The sequence below is a fragment of the Gadus chalcogrammus genome, chromosome 14 (assembly GCF_026213295.1).
Source record: "Gadus chalcogrammus isolate NIFS_2021 chromosome 14, NIFS_Gcha_1.0, whole genome shotgun sequence".
Classification (NCBI taxonomy): domain Eukaryota; kingdom Metazoa; phylum Chordata; class Actinopteri; order Gadiformes; family Gadidae; genus Gadus; species Gadus chalcogrammus.
In genome coordinates this window covers 1596912-1618812 of record NC_079425.1, presented here as the reverse complement: position 1 = coordinate 1618812, position 21901 = coordinate 1596912, and the positions used below count along the sequence as shown (strand labels likewise).

Sequence of the window (21901 nt, the reverse complement as noted above, 5' to 3'; positions counted from 1 at the left end):
GTGTGTGTGTGTGTGTATGTGTGTGTGTATGTATGAGTCCGTGTGTGTGTGTGTGTGTGTGTGTCACTGACAATGAAGGACACTGGCTTGGGTAGCAGGGAGAAGATGGAATAAATGGTAACACATCAACATCATACTTAATGTCAGATATAATGTCATGGTTCAAATACGAACATCATATGAACATTCAAAGCAGCTGCACTCTGTAAGATCTAAAACACATTAGAGTTAAACGAGTGTTGTCAGAGGACTCATAACGCCGTCTGGCCTCTCAGTCCAACACGTCCGACAGGTGGCAACGATCGGCAGGGTCAAGATGTAATTGGACTAAATTGCACTTTGCAGAAATGGACCGGGTTTGTTTCGGCCAATCGGCTCGTTCTACCGAGTGCCACTCAGCAACATGGAATAAACGCCGAGAGCTGAGAGGAGTGACTGGGAGGAGTGACTGGGAGCTGAGAGGAGTGACTGGGAGCTGAGAGGAGTGACTGGGAGCTGAGAGGAGTGACTGGGAGGAGTGACTGGGAGCTGAGAGGAGTGACTGGGAGGAGTGACTGGGAGGAGTGACTGGGAGCTGAGAGGAGTGACTGGGAGGAGTGACTGGGAGCTGAGAGGAGTGACTGGGAGGAGTGACTGGGAGCTGAGAGGAGTGACTGGGAGGAGTGACTGGGAGCTGAGAGGAGTGACTGGGAGCTGAGAGGAGTGACTGGGAGCTGAGAGGAGTGACTGGGAGGTGAGAGGAGTGACAGGGAGGAGTGACTGGGAGGAGTGACTGAGAGGAATGACTGGGAGGAGTGACTGGGAGGAGTGACTGGGAGCTGAGAGGAGTGACTGGGAGGAGTGACTGGGAGCTGAGAGGAGTGACTGGGAGCTGAGAGGAGCGACTGGGAGCTGAGAGGAGTGACTGGGAGGAGTGACTGGGAGCTGAGAGGAGTGACTGGGAGCTGAGAGGAGTGACTGGGAGCTGAGAGGAGTCACTGGGAGCTGAGGGGAGTCACTGGGAGCTGAGAGGAGTCACTGGGAGCTGAGAGGAGTCACTGGGAGCTGAGAGGAGTCACTGGGAGCTGAGGGGAGTCACTGGGAGCTGAGGGGAGTCACTGGGAGCTGAGAGGAGTCACTGGGAGCTGAGGGGAGTCACTGGGAGCTGAGGGGAGTCACTGGGAGCTGAGGGGAGCCACTGGGAGCTGGGAGGAGTGACTGGGAGCTGAGAGGAGGTAGATGACTCACAGGTGCTGCTTCTCGCGGCTGAAGGGGTGGGACAGCGGCTTGACGCTCTGCGGGCGGCTGCAGTCCACCTTGGGGTGCAGCGGCGCGGTGACCTTGTGGATGAAGAGCCTGATGTTCTCCACGATGTTGTTCCCCTGGTTCACCTCGTACACCTGGGGGGGGGGGGGGGCAGGGTCAGGCACGGGGGCTTTACACTTCATATCTCCGGTCAGAAACAACTAAACTCGTCCGGAATCTGGGAACATGTGGTGATCCTGGGCGAACGATGGCGGATAATCTGTATGCTTATTTCATCATCTCTGCAATTGGTGGAAGGTGAGGGAGAGGAGGCCAGGAACATACGTCATGAAATCCAGGGGAATTCCACGAAATAAAGGTGCTCTTTAAAATCGAAATTAATCTAATTCTACAATGAAGACAAATTGAAGGACGACAGAGTGTGGAGACCTTTAAGATATCTACACTGCACTACTATTATACGCTACTAAAACCCCTACTGCGACTTATAACAATGATTTGCGGTATCTGTAGCTAAAAGAAAACACACAAAAAAAAAGTGGTATCGTCTCTGTTTAATGAATACACGCTTTCGATAAGATAAAGGGGAAATATATAACTAGTCAACATAATCAACAAATACATAGATGCAAGTGTCAGATGCCTTGCTCAAAGGGAACATGTCAGGAATACCTTCTTGGTGGGCATCTTGAGCTTCAGGAACTCGGCCTCTCGACACAGGATGTTCCAGGGGGCGTGGATCTTCAGGAACCCGATTCCCGGGATGTTGGACTGAGGACAGGATTCATGGTTTATTCACACATTGACCCAATAGGGAGGAAACTCTTCTGTTGCCTCCCTTTATTTGCATTTACATTCAGGGCAATTAGCAGACGCTTTTCTTTCTTTCTTGTCAGGAGAGAGAGATACAACACTATATCTCTGTCGGTACAGCAAGGATGTTCATAGAACCAAGTGCCAAGCACTAACAATCACTAGGTTAACCCATTCCCCGTATAGGACAAAGATAGCTGGGATAAATTAGTCTTTATACTTGTATTCTCCTAATAAATTGAGCTATATAGGTATACAAACTCTCCTGTCCATTCTAAAGAATGTGCGGTATATGCATCTACTTGACATATATAATACACATTTGTATATATATATATATATATATATATGAGAGGTGATCTCAAGTCCTCAACGATTTAACTGATCCTTAAAGACGTTGAGTCGACGTCGTCGTCTAAGTGAATCCGTGGTGTTGGGGAAACTGCGGGGGTGTAACTGGGACATTCCACTGGGAGGCGGGGGTGGACGGGAGAAACCACAGCGCTGCGTGGCTTCCGGAGGAAAAGCCTTTATGTTACACAACGCTCTCCGCAGGGGCGGGACTGACTCAGTCCGCTGTGGGCAATTCGCTGCGTAATGTTTTGCTTTGCATAAATATTTTGCGGAGTTAATTAGTTTGTAGGGGCGGCCGGTCACTAAGCAGGGCGGCGGTGCTCCTATAGACGGCTGAGGGGAACCGGGATAACGGATTGATATTCTGCTCAAACAACGCAAAAGTCACTAAATGATTTAGGGCTCGACCATCAGTCAACGACAGGACTGGCCTGACGAATCAGATTCAACCAGGTAAAATGTTATTCAAGGTCACTTATACATACTGTATATATATATGTGTATATATATACATATATATATATATATATATATATACACACACACCCACCCATCAACCCACACCCTGACATACACACAAACACAAACTAATCTCACCCACACAGACGCATCTCCTCAGCTTCGTATCCCCCTCTCCTCATCCCTCTCCAGGTCCCCCCCTCTCCCCCCCTCTCCTCCTCCCTCTCCAGGTCCCCCCTCTCCCCCCCTCTTCCTCCTCCCCCCTCCCTCCTCTCCCCCTCTCCTCCCCCCCTCCCCCCTCCCCCCCCTCCTCCCCCCCCCCCTCTCCCCCTCACCCCCCTCCTCCCCCCCTCTCCCCTCCCCCCTCTCCCCTCCCCCCTCCTCCCCCTCCCCCCTCTCCCCCTCCCTCCTCCTGCCCCCCCCCTCTCCCCTCCCCCCTCTCCCCTCCCTCCTCCTCCCCCCCCCCCCTCCTCACCTCCTCGTCCCTCTCCAGCTGTAGGCCTCCCTCCTCCTCCCTCCCTCCTCCTCCCCCCCCCCTCCCCCCTCCTCACCTCCTCCCCCCTCTCCAGCTGTAGGCCTCCCTCCTCCTCCTCCTCCTCCTCCCCCTCCTCCTCACCCCCCCTCCCCCCCCCTCCTCACCTCCTCGTCCCTCTCCAGCTGTAGGCCCCCCTCCCCTCTCCTCCCCCCCTCCCCCTCCTCCCCCCCCCTCCCCCCCTCTCCCCCTCCCTCCTCCTCCTCTCCCCTCCCCTCCCCCCCCCCCTCCCCCCTCCCCCTCCCCTCTCCCTCCTCCCTCCTCCCCCCCCCCTCCCCCCTCTCCCCCCTCCCTCCTCCCCCCTCCCTCCTCCTCCTCTCCCCCCCCCCCCCCCCCCCCTCCCCCCTCTCCCCCCCCTCCCTCCTCCTCCTCTCCCCCCCCCCCCCCCCCCCTCCCCCCTCCCCCCCCCCCCTCCTCACCTCCTCGTCCCTCTCTAGCTGTAGGCCCATCTCCAGGAGTTTCTCCTCAAACTGCGTGCGGCTGAAGCGCTTGTCGTCGTCGTGGTAACTGGCCTGCTGCTGCTGCGCGGCGACCTCGGGGTCGTCCCGGGGCTGCAGCGCCGCCCTGCTGCCCCGGAGGCTCAGCGAGCGCCGCAGCCGGCGCAGCAGCCCGCCGTCGGCCCCCCGCGCCGCCCGGCGGTGGGCGGAGCCCGTCTTCTTCACGTGGTACGCCAGCACGTAGTCCACGCGGCGCACGCCGTCCTCGAAGCACGCCTCCGACCGGCCCCCCGCCGGGGCCCCGGGGCCCAGGTCCTGCATCCTCTGGAGGGGGGGGGGGGGGAGGAGGAGTAGCCGTCAGGGGGGGGAGTGAGAGGGGGGAGGAGGGGGGAGGGGGGGAGGAGGGGGGAGGGGGGGGGAGGAGGAGGAGCCGTCAGGGGGGGGGAGTGAGGGGGGAGGGGGGGGGGGGAGAGAGGGGGGGAGGAGGGGGAGCCGTCAGGGGGGGGAGTGAGAGGGGGGAGGAGGGGGGGGGAGGGGGGAGTGAGAGGGGGGAGGGTGGAGGGTGGAGGAGGGGGAGCCCTTCGGGGAATACGGAACGAGAACAGGAGCCACATTCAGCAACATGCAGCCTTTCCATTTGCATCATGTTTACATGTCATTATGCAGAAGACGCTTTTGTACAACAACGTTCACAAGTGAAGCTAGGAACTATCAAAGCGGGAAGTCAAAACGAGAGCAGGTGGAGAGAACGACTGACTCTGTATTTGACAGCAGGTGGGTGTTTTACAGAAGGGAGCGCATTAAAGTAACATCAGGCACAGGGTACTAATGTAACGCACCACAATGCACAGTGCTATCGCGACGTGGAGACATCGCCAGGCCCGCCCTCCCACTCGTACATTAGTCCTCTCTGGGGGTTGGAACCAGGCGTCCCCACACGACCCTCCAGCCATCTGCAGACCACTGCGCTGGAGCGAGGCTAAAGCAGAAGACACGCCGTACCGACATGTCCACCGCAGCCCCCCTTGGGCTGAGATGACCCCCACGGAGAGGTCACGCTGTCGACCCCCACGGAGAGATCGCTCTGTGTGCCTCAGGGGGGGGCAAGTGGAGCAGTGTTGTCTCACTGCATGAACCTCAGTAAGAAGAGCCCCCACGCCCCTGACAGAACGCGGCAGATGACCAGTGACCTATAAGAGCCTCCCTCAACAACAACAAGATAGCCTTCAGGTCGCGTGACGAGGAGGAGATGAGGAAGCCGGAGAAGGAGCGGCTTCAACGGAGATGTGTACTCCTTAAAGAGTTGATATCACGCCACCAGATGGGAGCGTGATCAGCCATCACAAAACGTATCAAAATCACTTCCCCGTGCCTTAGTGACATGAGTGGGCGTGTCCACCTAGATGGATGATGGATTGATAAGCATCACACACACACCTTGATATCAACCATTAAATCAAGCCGGTTAGATGTCATTTCAACAGCCGTTTTACAATCTAGATTTTAATCTAGATTCAAACACGTATCAGTTTACGTGTCAGGCTGTGAGCTTGCCCCAGTGAGCTCACAGCCGTCCCAGACAGTTCAGACACATGGCGGGATGAAGAGATCGCTGTACACATGATCACACTCACAGGTCTCAGGTTTGAGTGGTCGTAAAAAAGAAGGCGCGGCCTGCCGATATTTATATTTCCGTGTGACACCACCTTGGTGTGATATGGGTCGACCGGCTTTGAGTCATGAGCTCGTACAAGGTAGCGTGAGAGACGGTTTTTAGTTCAGAGGAAGTCTGAGGCACGCCCTAACAGACTTCAGGAGTGTGAGAGAAAAGCAGAAACATAAACAATCATCAACACAATTACTGATTCTCTCTGTGACACCATTCAACACACTTCATCTGCACGATGGGAGAAGTGCCATTCGTTTATGTCCGGGATCATTATAGGCTAGTACTTTACGGAACTTTCATTTGATAAAGTCAAACCATCATGTATACCTCAAAATACAACACTGCATATTCTTGTATATACGCTGCAAAGGATATAAACAGCTCAAAGAACTGCGGCATTGACCATTGAGTGTGGGCGGCAGCAGGTCAGGAGAAAGAGCTGGGGCCTGGTCCTCCCAGATGGGGGTAGGGGGGCTACTGGCAGGGGGTATAAAGTCTGGCTTCTAGCTGGGGGCATAAAGTCTGGATTCTATCTGGGAGTATATAGTCTAGCTTCTAGCTGGGGGTATATAGTCTAGCTTCTAGCTGGGGGTATATAGTCTAGCTTCTAGCTGGGGGGTATATAGTCTAGCTTCTAGCTGGGGGCTTAAAGTCTGGATTCTATCTGGGAGTATATAGTCTAGCTTCTAACTATGGGTATATAGTCTAGCTTCCAGCTGGGGGTATATAGTCTGGCTTCTAGCTGGGGGTATATAGTCTAGCTTCTAGCTGGGGGTATATAGTCTGGCTTCTAGCTATGGGTATATAGTCTAGCTTCTAGCTGGGGGTATATAGTCTAGCTTCCAGCTGGGGGTATATAGTTTAGCTTCTAGCTGGGGGTATATAGTCTAGCTTCTAGCTGGGGGTATATAGTCTAGCTTCTAGCTAGGGGTATAAAGTCTGGCTTCTAGCTGGGGGCATAAAGTCTGGATACTATCTGGGAGTATATCGTATAGCTTCTAGCTGGGGGTATATAGTCTAGCTTCCAGCTGGGGGTATATAGTCTAGCTTCTAGCTGGGGGTATATAGTCTGGCTTCTATCTGGGAGCATAAAGTCTGGATTATATTTGGGAGTATATAGTCTAGATTCTAGCTGGGGGTATATAGTCTAGCTTCCAGCTGGGGGTATATAGTCTAGCTTCCAGCTGGGGGTATATAGTCTGGCTTCTAGCTGGGGGTATATAGTCTAGCTTCTTGCTAGGGGTATATAGTCTAGCTTCTAGCTAGTGGTATAACGTATAGCTTCTAGTTAGGGGTATAGAATCTGACTTCTTGCTGGGGCTAGGGGAGCTTCAGTGACTATGTTGGTCTCTCATGGTAGGCCCACCGTCTCACACCTTGAAAACCCCTGCTCTAGCAATACCCTTTCACTGCGTACCCTGAGAAGGAAAACAGAAGGAGGGATCCTTAATCATCACAGGGATGGTTAAGATTGCAATAATGCAATATACGTTAAATATACGGATCTCTTTTCGCCCTACAATCGAGACAGCATTTTCAACCTCTGCTTCTGAACGGTCGAGGCTGAGAGGAAGCCCCGGGGCGTGCCAGAGAGGGGTGGGGCTGGGAGGAATTAGCCGGCTGGCAGCAGGATCTGGAGGTCTGGAAAGGACCAACAGGTGGAACCGGCTCTTCAGGTGGGACGTGGGCGGGGGGGGGGGGGGGGGGACTGCGGGGGAGGTGGATACACACAAGGAGATAAACCCGGCAAGGGATGGTAAGAACAGACAACTCCCCTAACCCTGGCAACAAACTGAATTATCAAGGAAGGTACCTTGAGGAGGAACGCGGAAAGAGGGATCTCTAGTTACAGGGATGGTTAAGATTGTGTCAGCCATGATGGTAGAGTAACAAGCAGTCAGCACTTATCAGTGTAGGTCAAAATGGATCCCTGATCATGTAGAGCTGCAGGCTTGTGAGATGGTATCAAAAGGAAATGAGAACAGTTGAAAGAGACAGACACACCACAGCCAACCATTAAAGATTGAATACACAATGGATCGACTTGTCTCAGCCTGCTATCGTGGTGAACACAGGAGATGAAAGACCGACTGCACACAGAACAAGACGGGGCATACTTTACATGCACTAAGTAGGTTGATAATTGTCTGCTGCTGCACTTTTGAGGTTGAGGTCTTGCAAGATGTTTAGATCCCTCATTTGATCCCACATACAATACATCTCAAAAGGCAGGTTGGTCATCATGGTTAACAACATTATTATCAGCTGTTTTGGGGTGGACCATGGAATCGCATGTGACGCATGAAATGTATTCATTGACATTAAAGCCTTCAAGGTGCTTACAGGACAAATTACACCAGACAATGATTGAGTTAGTGTCTTAAAGTGAGTTATGCTCTTGGAGTGAATTGATTTATTGAACCGCCTTAAGGTGTTTTACAACCCAGCTACCAGACCAGCCATCCATTCACCTGTTAGTTTAGACTCTCAGCCATCATCTCCCTCCCCCACCCCTCAAACCTCACCCATACCTCCTCCCCTCCCCACACCCTCCCTCCCCCACCCCCTCTACCTCACCCCTACCTCCTCCCCTCCCCACACCCTCCCTCCCCCACCCCCTCTACCTCACCCCTACCGTCTCTCTCCCAACAGCCCCACCCTCCTCTTCTCTTCAGCCCCTCAGGCCCCAGAGACGGAGACAGCTCCGATACACCAACCCCTGCACTCACGCCTCCCGGCTACGGAAACATGGTCCACCCCAGCCAGCCCCATTGTGTACCGTGCCCTTGGAGCCGTTGTTGGTGACGTACTAACCTCACAGACTAATGCATGCTCCAGCTCGGTGTAACGACATGCAAGGACGCGTCGGGCAGGCGGCTAATGCGCACCCTCTCCCCGATGCACCCCCCAGCGCCCCCTGGGGCCGGGGACCATGGCCTCAGCCGGCTCGTATCACCCTCTCCCCGATGCACCCCCCAGCGCCCCCTGGGGCCGGGGACCGTGGCCTCAGCCGGCTCGCATCACCCTCTCCCCGATGCACCCCCCAGCGCCCCCTGGGGACGGTGCCGGCTCGCATCACCCTCTCCTAACACCCTGGGCTGAACTCTGGGCAAGGTGTTCCGCAGGCCCGGATGGAGTGAGATAAAGGCTGAACAGAAAGCCTGTGTGGAGCATCTGAGTTCCTCCTCCACCCTCTCAGCCTCGGTCCAACGGTGTCACCCTCGATGCAGACCCTTCCTCCCATTCTCTCTGGTTCTGTGGCAGAGCAGAGCAGCTCGTTCAGCTACAGGCCGATAGATACAACACTGCTGCGCTACAGGACTTGTTTCCTGCTGCCGCAGCGAGGCTTCATCAGGCGGGAGACCGCCGGAGTCAGACTGGGGGAGGTCCTTCATGTACAGACTGAAGCATACTTTTTTGAAATTTAAATTTGCCACTTTTGATTCAGATCTTATTCTATCTTAGTCTATTTTTTATTCATATTGTACATTAATTAGGTGCTTTTGTGCTGTTAAACCTTAATTAAAGAATGTATCCATTCTTCTATCTACCATACCAAGTCTGGTATAAAAGCACATACAGTGAGAAGGTGTTGGCTTATTCAAATATAATGCAGAAGTTTGAACAGCCAGATAACCAGAATCCAGCAAAGGGACATTCCTTAATGCCAAGGAACCGTGAATCACATCATACAGCATGGCTGTGTATTTTGCAACATGACACACAGGAAAACAATGTTAATCCACATAATGACTTTGTTGTATTGAGCATACAAAAGGAAGGTGGTTTACAAGTTTAGCACATAACAATCACCGGTAATCCAAGTTAAATAGTGAGTGAGGATCTCTTTATTATGGAGCCAGTGAAAGTGGGAAGTATTCTTCAACACCTCATTGGTTGCTTTTCCCATTGGCTGAGAAACAGGGGGGAGAGAAGGGAGGGGGGGAGGGGGAGGAGAGGAAGGAGAGATGGGAATGTGGGAGGAAGAGGAGGGAGAGGAGGAGAAACAGGGGGGAGGGGGCGGGAGAGGAGGGAGAGGAGGAAGAGGAGGGAACAGGGAGCAAACAGCATCCCAGGAAGTGCCGACTGAAAAGCAGGCGACCGGCATTGTCCTCTGATTGGTCGTGGTTACAACACATCCATCTGTTCCCCCAGAGCACTCTCCCAGGAATATAGGATACTTTGCCACAGACGACATATAGTTGCAGCTTGTGTTTAATCCACAGAGTATTCAGGCCTCCAGGGTTCTGGAGCTTAGAACACCCAAACCTCTGATTGCAGTTTGGCTTCATGACCCTTTACTGTGCCCCGACAACATTGGATTTGTGCACTCTTCCTATAGGCTGTGATACTACGCATCCTATAGGATCTGTCCCACGCTGCTGTGATACTACGCATCCTATAGGATCTGTCCCACGCTGCATCCTATAGGATCTGTCTCAAGATGTATCCTATGCAAGGGGGACAGTTTACAAAAAACGACCTTACATCCGGGTGAGATCCTGCACATCCTCCTAAAAACACACACGTTTCTTCTCCTCGCTCAAGCTTTCCAATCTCCCCAGAATCTCGTCTTACAATATTAGTCCAAAGGGGTTACTGTCACTAGCTTGGTGATCCATGTCCATGGTGTTTATAGCCAACACTAATACCAAGGCTCTGTTTACAGAGAGCACAAGACTCAGGCACTGCTGCTCAGTGTCCGACATTATTGGTTTCCACATTTGGGTGCTTCTTCATGTTTATGTGGGCTGTTTGTTAGTACACAGTGACACGATACCAGACCCTGGCCTGCACTGTCTGTGTGCGTGCGTGTGCGTGCGTGTGCGTGTGTGTGCGTGTGTGTGCATGGGTGTTTGTGTGTGTGTGTGTCTGTGTGTGTGTGTCTGTGTGTGTACGAGGGGGAAGAGGAGGATTCTGTGAACTTGTGTGCTTGTGTATGGATGTCCTTCCTAATTGATGACACACACACAAACACACACACATACACAAACACACCCCCCCCCCAACACACACACACACACACACACAACCCCCCCCCCCCATACACACACACACACACCCCATACACACAAACGTGCACAAACACACACACACACACACACACACACAAACACAGCCACACACACAAGCACATACACCCCCGCACGCATAAACACACACACAAACACACACACTCCTACTTCCTGTGGGATCCTACCCTCCACCCCTTGTGGAAGCAGTGAGCCAAAGGTCGCCTGAGGATGGGGTGCATCAGCCGGCAGTAGCCATGCCGTTCTCACCAAACCACCAGCACATTAATCCACCCTCCTACCAAGCCCTGACTCTGGTCCCACAAACACCCACAGACACACACAGACACACACACTCTGGCTACCGCACTAAATGCTCCGTGGCGCATATTAGAATAAAAATCAATTAAGTTGCGTGTGTGTATTTGTATGTCAAGATGTCAAATTAAACTGATCGATTCAACGTGTGTTGGTCGCATTCTTGATTCTTAAGTAATTTATTTTTAGAGACAGCAGATAAAATGTATTAGATAGAGGGACGCAAAATGTGAGAATCTTCGAGTGGATAACTAAATTGATTGATAAGATAAATATCACAAAAAAATGTCCCACTTCTAATAAAGCCTATAGTGCTGGATTAATGTCCTTGGCTGCTATTAAAGGCTTAGTGATCGATATGTTGTCGTAAAAAGTACTCACTGTCATCTGCTGTTTACCTTTGTCGCTAATATTTTTCCAAACTGACGTCTCTTTGTGGACTACCGAGTTAGAAATGCAAATAACACCAACATGCTTCACCAAAGCAACAGCCTCCTAGAGTTACAGGAAACCTCTTCTGATACGACGTTTGGTTCCTGATTTGGTTCCTGAATTTCAATAACATGCGAAGGGCTGATCAACGGCAGAGTGAATAAAGTTATGGGAACAGCACAAAGCCCGACAGTAACACAACACCAGAGACCAGGTTTCAACATCCAACATCCAACCGAGGCCAGCGCTGTGTGTCTACTAAGACGAGGGATCAACGATTGGACCAAACGTGTTTGACCAAAGAAAACGACCACATTTCACTTTGAACGATGGATTTGTAATCTTTCATAAGCAGCAACAATTTCTCAGGATACATCATTATCTTAAGGAATCAATCAGTTTGTGTCTAGATTAGGAGTACATTTCAATTACAATATGCACTCAGTGTGTTTTACGGACTTGTATTATTAATTATTCAGCCAGATGGGGTAAAGAAGCATCACCACCAATGAAAACATCAGTTCCATATGATCCATGTATTTTGTAGTCGATTCCATGTTTTGTCACGGTTACTTATTATTATTAAACTGAAAAACGATGTACAAAGGCAAAGGGGACAGAAGGACTCACAATCTTCTCGTCTGGGATCTTTTTGGGCTCCCTGCCTGGGACCCCGTAGCTGGGGCCATCTGGGCTCTTCTCCTCCCCAGGGACGGGGAAGTAGTCGTCGTTCCTCCTCATGTCGGCCGGCTCTGGCAGCCCGGGGTCGTCGGAGAGAAGCTGCTCCACCGAGGAGGTGCCAGGAGGAGGAGAACCTGGGGAGGAGGTGGAGGCAGAGGGTCACGGTCAACGCTCAACGGAGCATCGCTGCTTCGTTCTGCAGCAGAGGGAACGGGAACACCCGCCGAGCGAGTCCTGCTGAGCTCCTGTTGGTTCACATCCTGTAGTGAGTTCACCTTCAAGAGACCAAACCAAAGCATCTGGGCGGGGGGTTCATGGTTAGGCAACTTAATGGTTCAACTCGGGTGGTTTTTGCCTTTGTTTTTGTCCCACTGAATACCAGTACAGGGCCTGCAGGGAGAGGACCAGCTAGGTACTGGACTTGCTGGGGGGGTCCTATAGGTCCCAGGTCGGGGGGCCGGGCCGGGGATGGACACGCACCCCCAGAATGTGTTACTGGTGACATTAATAGAACCTGTGTTCACTACACATTTGTAACGTTCCATGTGGCAGACTGATTATCAGATGTAGCTGTGTTTTTTCTTTGTGGTTTGTGAGCGTTCTAGAGTCAGGTCTGCTGTCTGGGGCCCCGCATGTGTTCGTCTGTCCAACGCCCGTCCCGATGAGGCACCAAAACAACAGGATGTGAGCCAACCAGACAAGCACCTCGAAAGGAGCCTTCCATAGATTGGTTTGAGCTCCGATGTTGTTGTTGCATTAGTATCAAATGGGATAGGAGAATATCTATTATATATATATTTGTAAATGTAATATGCAATTATACAGATATATACAATATATATATATATATATATATACTATATATATATATATATATATATATATATATATATATCAGTTAATTATCTTACTATAATCAACGACCATCAGCTCATCATAGCGGCATGTTGATATTGAACCATTAAGCCTACCATGGATGAAAAATACAATTAGTATCGGCTTATCAGAGTAGACCACGAGCAGACACGTCTACGCAATTATCAAACGTTTTAAAGGATTAACGCGTCAACACTTCATCCAGTCCCGTTCCTTCTCCTTCTGCAGAAAGAGGATTTCGTTCTTACCGTTCTCCGCATCATGGTTGTGTTGGCTCTCTATCGGCTTCTCTACACACTCTCGTCCCTCCATTGGAATCCAGCTTTACACGAAACGAGCTTCAATTAAGAGATGGCCCGGGTATCGCCACGAACCTTGGGGATTTCACTCCTTTTATACACCTCGCGATCGATGTCCAACTGTTTACCTCGGTTCAGACCCGGTCCAACTGAAGGATGGAGACGGTGCTGAGGCTGCGGCTAAATTAACTTTGAGCGGAGCGCTCATCGCTGCTGTGAGGAGGCGCGTGAGGAGGCGCTCGCCAAAAGACGCTCCTCTATTCCCTGGGAAAACATCGTCGAAACGAGCGTGTGTCCCCCTGAAACGTGATACGTAGGTTACACACGGGACCGCACTCCAGCTACGCGAGTCCTGCGTTTCTTTTCACATGATTTTACGTTCGGTGAATCGATGCGCTATTGCGCGCCAGCGGAATGGCGGGGGATGTCCGCCGGTGCTGCCCACGCGTCACGGCGGGGGTTTCGGGGTCCGGACGGGCCGAGTCCAAGACCAGCAGTGCGCCCATATGTCTCGCAATGCAACTCCGAAGAGCCACATTGGCGTGGTGGCAAAGCAAGCCTCACTATCATGCGTCTTATTATTATTATTTGTATTATTATGGTTCTTCCAACCGGTTTTTATCTACAGGGTTGAAGCCCATTGCAAATAATTGTACATATATCAGTCAGCTCAGCCATTCGATTTCTATAATATAGTATAGTGAGCTCAGTGAGCTGGGCCATAACTACGATTTAAAAAAAAAAAATATTAATGTATTAATAATTAATAATGTAGGCCTAACTGGATGCGCAAAAAAACCATCAATCAACCACTGAACACCTGAGTTATCTATTACTTAGACCGGAAGTAAGGAGGTCTCCAAAAGGTGTGGTACCGCTGTGGCCACAGGGGGCGCTGTCACTCATGGTCAGATCTAAACGGCCACGCCCCGCACCCAGTTCTATAAAAATATCTGAAACTTGGTTTCTGGACTTTACTTCACAAGCTGAACCTTTTTGCCTCAAGGACTCATTAGCTCCGTCGGGATAGATTCTGCCTTACCTTTAAAGTTTGGGAAAACCGTGAAAGAAAAGTGAAAACGGACCTGTAAACCCAAATGACCCAAAACCTGGTGCACATACTCCTCAACACTGCCCGAGCTTATGGTTTTCTTTTTTATTTGATTATTTTACATAAAAGTTATTTCCGATTTATGCGAAAATACGATTAAGCAAGTTAGCCTTTCCGTATGTCTCTAGGGGTCAACAGGGGGCGCCATAACTCTCCATCAGACGTTGGTCCGTCAATCACATGTCGGCTTCAAAGCGGCCCAGGGAACTGCTGGTGCTAGGTCATTAGCCACGCTCAAGAAGAGTGCGGACAGGACGAGTAGGTGCAACTACACGAAGATTATTCAGAAAATGCACAGACAGGTCTAGTTGAATATAACTATATATTTTTATTTACATAAAAATGTAAAAATATATGTTAAATAATAATAATAATAATCACAATGACAACAATAATAACAATAATATATATATATATATATATATATATATATATATATATATATATATATATATATATATATATATGTATATATGCCTATGCATAAATAAATGTAATGATAAAATAAATATGTATTCCGAGGTTGAATGCTTTGGTTTTGGTACCAAATGAATGTTATAATATTAACAAATAAAAACGACATATGACCTCAATGAAATAACAACTTGTTCGGTTCTGTTTGAATTTATTTTTTCTGTCGGATCAGTAAAGGAGCACAAACCATGAATCACAAAGTGTTCCTCCTGAAGATATAGGAGCTCGCTAAAGTTTCAAAGGCACTTTAATTTTCAAAGTTCACAGAATCGACAATAAAATAGCATGAAATATTCTTTCAGAGTAGGCTAACACCTAGAGCCAGGTATGCCCGATAAGACGATAGTAGAGTTTGAACGGAGGCTCATAGCAGACGAGAGCCTATAATAAAGATCTCACGATAGTAATAATGTATTTGTAAAGATGAATCAGCTTACCTTTGAGGGTCCGACCGCACCGATGTGTCTGGAAGCGCTGAAAAGCTGCACTCGGACCGATTGGTTCCCAAAACTCTGGATCTCCTCGTCCGTGCCAACTCACCTGCAGCTCCTCGCACCCTCCGCCCTCCCGGAGCGACGAGGAAATACCTGCGTCACCGCAAACAAGGTTCGCGCATCATTACGACAGAGGCGGGCGAGATCCTTCACGAGGATAGGGAATCACACCGCCTCTGCCTCCCAGACGACCGGCACGACGTCGGCTCCACTCGGCTGAGGTCGACCGAGGAGTTTATATTTGTTATTATTTTAACGACACACATTATTTGATGCAAAAAAATTAAACATTCAAATTAGGAATAGTTATTCATTGATATTTGTTATTTATTATCTTTAAATGTATATATATATATATATATATATATATATATATATACACATTATTCATTTATAGATATATTAAACTACAGCCGAGGAGAGGAGGAGCCAAGGGACCAAGGAGAGGAGTCAAAGAGGTTCAGGGGGGCATTCTTCCTGGGCGTGTGTGAACTCGCACCAACGCGGGACGCCGCTGCTGAAACACACCGTTACACACCGGTACACCCCGGTACACACCGGTACACGTCCGGAACACACCTGTAAACACCAGTACACACCAGTATACACCAGTACACACCAGTACACATCAGTACACACCAGTACACACCAGTACACAGCAGTAAACACCAGTACACGCAAAATGAAGTGCACTCTGTCGGGATCGATGGTTGTTATTAACATAACGTTAATTCATCTAATGTTAATAGAACATAATGTTGTATGAATATGGGACCTCCGCGTTAGAACTTTCCATCCCAGACAGCATTCTAATCTAAATTGAATTTGAACAGGAAGGGCAATCCAACAGTTTGGATAGGCAAATATTTGGAATGATGGTTAAGCGTGGCTGTTGAACATGATGATAAGATCAGAACAATAAACACATTGTCCACAGCACCATATTGAGGTGCATTGATGAGGCCTAACCAGAGGATGATGGTGTAGAGTAACAGGAATGTCATTTTCCAAAGAATTGTTGAATGGGTTATTTGACACGCAGTGCACCTTAAACACTCCCACTGCGAGACACTCCCAGTGTGAGACACTCCCAGTGCAGACACTCCCAGTAGCCAGGTGAGTGGGTTTGTCAATAGGTGTGACTTGTTCACTCTTCTCAATGCACCAAACCCATTCATGGAGAACAAAGAAACCTTTGGAGAGATCCTCCTTCACTACCGTATTGAGGATCCCACTGAACACAACCGTATTAATACGGACTGTACTTTATTCAAAGTCAGATATAAACCAGGCACAAACTCACTCAAGCTGTTGTTTTTGTAGCTTTCTTCAGTAAACGAGTTTGCCTTTCGCTCCTGAGCCTTGGAATGTTTCCAGAAACGCCCTGAACCACGTATGTAAGGACGCCGGTCACATGGTCTGAAGTCAGAGTCATGTGACGGCGTCAGTGGGATCCTGTCCCAGGCGCTCTGAGCATGTGCAGCTCGTATGTAAATGCTGGTGTGAGCCCAGCCAGTGGCTCCTTTAGACGATGGAAACGCTTATCAAGGAAGGGACATTAAGCATCAATAAAGCTGTTACAACGTCTTGTGAGAACACGTAAAATGAAAGCTTTATCTGATCTGATTGTGTTCGGGTGTGTGGAGGCTTTATTTGGACGGACGTCTCCTCCTGAGCTCAGCCCTCCCAGGGCCGAGGGTTGAGGGGGGGGGGGGAAGGAACAGGTACGGTATCCACCCTGCCGGTTTCCAGGGCCTGTTGGAGTTATCAGGCCTGGGTTTCACAGCTTGGGGTGATGAACCGACCAACCAATTAACATTCAACCCCCCCCCCCCCCCCGTGGCCTGCCTCATCGATGGCATCCTCGCTCTACAGCAGGGTGCAGTCATTGGGCAGGGAGCTGTTTGGTTCTGGTGAAGGTTGGGCTTTGTGTTAGGGTTAGGGTCAGGGTTTGGGTTAGGTTTGGGTCGAGGTCAGGGTTAGGGTCGGGTTGGGGTTGGGGTTAGGGTTGGGGGGGCGGGGGGTTGTGATGGTTCTGCAGAATACTTGCTCCAGTGTGAGGTCCACTGTCCCTCACACTGGAGCAAGTGTGGGTCCTCAAGAAAAATAACTACTGGGTCTGTTTCCCATGCACCACACTGCGCTTCCTGCTGTCATTAACCCCCTCTCGGCTTCACCGACACAACGTTCACACAGACACACACTCACACACACACATACGCACACACACACACACACGCACACCCACACGCACACACACACGCACACGCACACGCACACGCACACAGACACACACACACACACACACACACACACACACACACACACACACACACACACACACACACACTTCCTGTCATGACAAGGCTACAATTAAGTACAGCCCTTGTCTGACAGCCACGGCATTGACAGTTGAGATATTCTAGCGGCTAAAAATAAAATCCTTACAAACGTGTTTTTGTAACGACAGCGTGAACAGAACCAACACCACGCCTTCTTGAGCAGTTTGCTCGGACTGGCTAGGCTCGGGCGGCCTCGTGGTTCCTCCCGTGTTTCTCCGGCCAGTGGAGTCTTTTCTGATAGCCTGGAGCTGTGTTGTGTTGTTAGTGTGTGTGTCTGTGTGTGTGTGTGTTCAGTAGTTTGGAGGCATTGTGTAAGGCGATGTGGGCGTGGCCCACCCTATTTATTTGTGTGTGAGAAAAAAGGCAGGGTGAGATCACCGGAGACGAGAGAGGCCTATGCAAATGAAACACACGTGTGCAGACAGACAGAAGCACACACACATAGTTTTAACCTTGTATTGGCTGAGCTGCCACACACACAACCACACACACACACACACACACACACGCACACACACACACACACACACACACACAAACACACACGCACACACACACACACACACACACACACACACACACACACACACACACACACACACATACACACAAACACACACGCACACACACACACACACACACACACACACACACACACACACACACACACACACACCACACACACACACACACACACACACATTTACACGCACAAACACACACACACACAAACACCCCCCCACCCCAACACACACGCAAACAACCCCCCCAAACACACACACACAAACACACACACAACCTCCCCCTCCCACAAACACACACACGCACACACAGGTCAGGCAGCGTTGAGTGTGGAGGGGGGGTAGACAGAAGAGAACCCCTCCCCCAGTAGAAACCTGAGGCCTTCTGCTCCATCCCTCACCCGCCCTCCTCTGTAGACCCGCCCTCCTCTGTAGACCCGCCCTCCTCTGTCGACCCGCCCTCCTCTGTAGACCCGCCCTCCTCTGTAGACCTGCAGCCATCCCAGCTCTAAACATCCAGAAGAAGTTCACTCCAGCAGCTAAGGTCCATTATAACCTCCTCCGTCTCTTCAATGTATGGCTGTTCAATGGTTCACAACTAGAAAAGCAGGTGATTATATTATAAAGTGAAGTTAAAGGAAAAATAAGACAAAAAGGTCCAAAAAAATGAATTAGAGGTGACGTTTTGCGACGGCGGCGGGGGGCCATCCGGAAGATGCACTCATCGTGTGCATATCCTGCTCACACTAAACTAGTTCAAGGTCTTGCAGTGTTCATCTCTCAAATTCCAAACCCTCTATAGTACATCCAGATGTGGAAGATAAGTGTGACAGACGTATACACTTTTTGATGCATGAACGTTTTTGAATTTAAGCCGTGTGTTTTATCTCAGCACCAAACTGACAGATGATGTGATTCTCTCTGCCTCCATTACTATTGTTGGGACCCTAATGCAGCCTCTTTAAATAATGTTTAAAGATATATTCTTGCATTCATTCCCTACATTATGTTATTGCACTGGAAATCTGCTAAATACCCGTAATTGCAAGAGATGTTACGTTCTTTATTAAACTTCCAGGTTTAATAAAGAGTAAAAAGGAGGTTCCACAGATAAGGTCTTCCCAAACGTCGCTCTCTCCTTCACGGGGTTTCTCCCTGACTCACCTTAGGTCTGTTGTGTAAACACTTCTGTGTTACTAGAGCCGAGACAAGGCGGGGTGTGTGTGTGTGTGTGCGTGTGTGTGTGTGTGTGTGAGAGAGAGAGAGAGAGAGAGAGAGAGATGAGAGAGAGAGAGAGAGAGAGAGAGAGAGAGAGAGAGAGTGAGAGAGAGAGAGAGAGAGAGAGAGAGAGAGAGAGAGAGAGAGAGAGAGAGACTGCTCTTTATTATCATTCAACTTTTCTTTTTTGTTTTCTGTGAGTCGGTTGCTGGTCAACCGAGTCACTTCCCCCGCTGGCCACAACAGGAAGTCCATCGGCATTACCACGGTATCAATTATTGATCTAAAAGATTTTAACTTAAATTGGCGTTGGAGTGTGGAGCCTCATTGGGAATTAATTCACTATAAATTAGTGTAATGATTTTATCTATCTTCTAGGAAATGCGGCTTGATTTTGATTACCCATAGTCCCCAAAAAGTAAAGGGCCCATCTTTGCATAAGATGTGGGATTGCCCAGGGTGGGTCCACTCCTTCTGGGGCAGTGCTTCCTCTGTCCTCTCTGACATCCCTGTTTGGACCATGTCTTATTAATGAACGAGGAATCATCTCTGAGCGTAACCCTTTATGTGGAAAGTGTTGTGTTGGTAGCAAGTTGTAAACCTCCCCGCAACTCCAGTCTGTATCAGTGGAGACTATCCTCTAATGAGCTCCTGCCATTAGAAGCTTCTAGTGCTCGGAAATAAAGAGCAAAGAAACATGCAACGTGTGCAGCTGGACGGTCAGATCGGCACTCCATCTGAAAGGAGTGCAGGCCTCAGGTCCCTTGGCAGCACTCAGACCTACTGACTTGAACTAATCACTAATCACCTGTACACCAATCAATAGAAGTTTCACATTTGCAATACAATATTGATTCAATAGGCATGACAAAGTTCCTAAATTGCACCCTTCTGTGCTTATCATCTTATTTGTAGAGGGGAATACTTTTCTTATCAGCACACATTGTACTTATGTATCTGTCTCATGTATAATGTAGAATTGAGCAGGTTGTTTATGCCTGCAATAAGTTTGTTGTCTCAATAACATGCATGTTGTTTCCACTTGTAAGGGGAAACAATGTTAAAATGCGAACTGCATTTTAATCTCTGTAAGATTGTTATTCCTGTGTTTCATTCGACAATAAGAATATTACCGAAACAGCATGAAAATGGCTTTCTTTTTTGTGGTTTAACATCGCCCCCTTGTGTTAAGATTCAGACAGAACCAAGTTATACAGGACCCGAATCACCGATATCGATAATCGTTATTATTCAAAGCGGCATACGTATTTTAATGTAGGGGCGAGCAGTGTGTCATGGTTAATTAGGTGAATGCATTATCAAAGCGCTAAATCTGAATCCATTTTCCTGACCCTGAATGAATTGCCAAAGGTTAGCAATCACTGTCAGCTAAGTGGTAGAATATCATTCTACCTGCCACCAGTGAGATTTGGGTTGGATTCCATCTTAATTGCACAACCTTTGAACAAGTCTTCATTCATTCGTTTCTGTGTGTGGGATGAGAGGTTGGCAAAAAAACAGTAACAACACTTGTTTATGGGTCAGTGTATAGTGATATTATGTCTACCATTTTCACAACTTATTGAGCAATGTGTTTTTACTGCAAATTCCAGATAAAATGATACTGTAAAAGGCTTGATTTTGTCTTCGAGTGTAGGCACTACTAGTTCAACACCTTTTTGAAAACCGGATATAGTCCCATGTGAAAAGACGCTTCCTCTCAACGTCCGATTATTTGGCTATTTCAATGCATTTGGGGGTTCTTGACGGACAATATTATTATATCATTATATTATTATATCATTATATTATTATATTATATTATTTTATTATTTATTATATTATGCTATTATAGTAGAACGCCGCCCCCGTGTGGACACATGTAGCTCTACATCACATCTCCTCATTAGCTTCATTCGGTCCTTGTCCGTAGTCTGTCTCCATCGTTCAATTCTGCCGGGTCGAAAGGATTTAATCTCTGAAAAACACCCTGACATTAGAGATATCATCTCAGATACGTCATTTATTGATCATTATTTTTATTTTTAATCCGACCCTCTCAGCTGATCACTTAAACCGATGTAATTGACCGATTTGTTTGGAGCATCCCCTGGGATTGCCCCAGTCCCCAGAGCATACCGGCACCGGAGAGGGGACGCATGTCTCGCTGTGAGTGTGGAGGCCCTGACCCTGACCCTGACTCTGACCCTGGGAGGAGACCCCAGAACACAGAACACAGATACCCTCCCCTCCCTCCTCAAACTGCCACCAACCGCCGTCACCTGAAATCTCTCCCTCCACTCTCGCTTCCCCTGTCCTGTCTTCACTTCCATCTCCAGAACGATTCTCTCTCCTGTCCACCGAGGAAGCCTCCAACACTCTGCTGTCCTCCTCTGCTGTCCTCCTCTGTCCCTCCAACACTCTGCTGTCCTCCTCTGTGATCCTTCTGTCCCTCCAACACTCTGCTGTCCTCTTCTGCTGTCCTCCTCTGTCCCTCCAACACTCTGCTGTCCTCCTCTGTGATCCTTCTGTCCCTCCAACACTCTGCTGTCCTCATTCTGTCCCTCCAACACTCTGCTGTCCTCCTCTGGACTCCTCCCCCCCCCCTTGGCTG

At 49.3% G+C, this 21901-nt stretch overlaps 1 protein-coding gene across 1 annotated transcript in view; it reads right to left on the bottom strand.

The window, feature by feature from the left end:
* ano1a (anoctamin 1, calcium activated chloride channel a) overlaps positions 1-15324 on the bottom strand; it is a 36782-nt gene extending 21458 nt beyond the window's left edge. The window contains exons 1-5 of the mRNA XM_056607860.1: positions 15150-15324; positions 11902-12086; positions 3823-4164; positions 1918-2016; positions 1228-1379 (exon numbers count right to left, since the gene is read on the bottom strand). Of these exons, the coding sequence (XP_056463835.1) occupies positions 1228-1379; positions 1918-2016; positions 3823-4164; positions 11902-12012 (704 nt within the window). The 5' untranslated portion in view covers positions 12013-12086; positions 15150-15324. The remainder of the gene's footprint in view (positions 1-1227; positions 1380-1917; positions 2017-3822; positions 4165-11901; positions 12087-15149) is intronic.
* Between the last annotated feature and the right edge of the window lie 6577 nt (positions 15325-21901).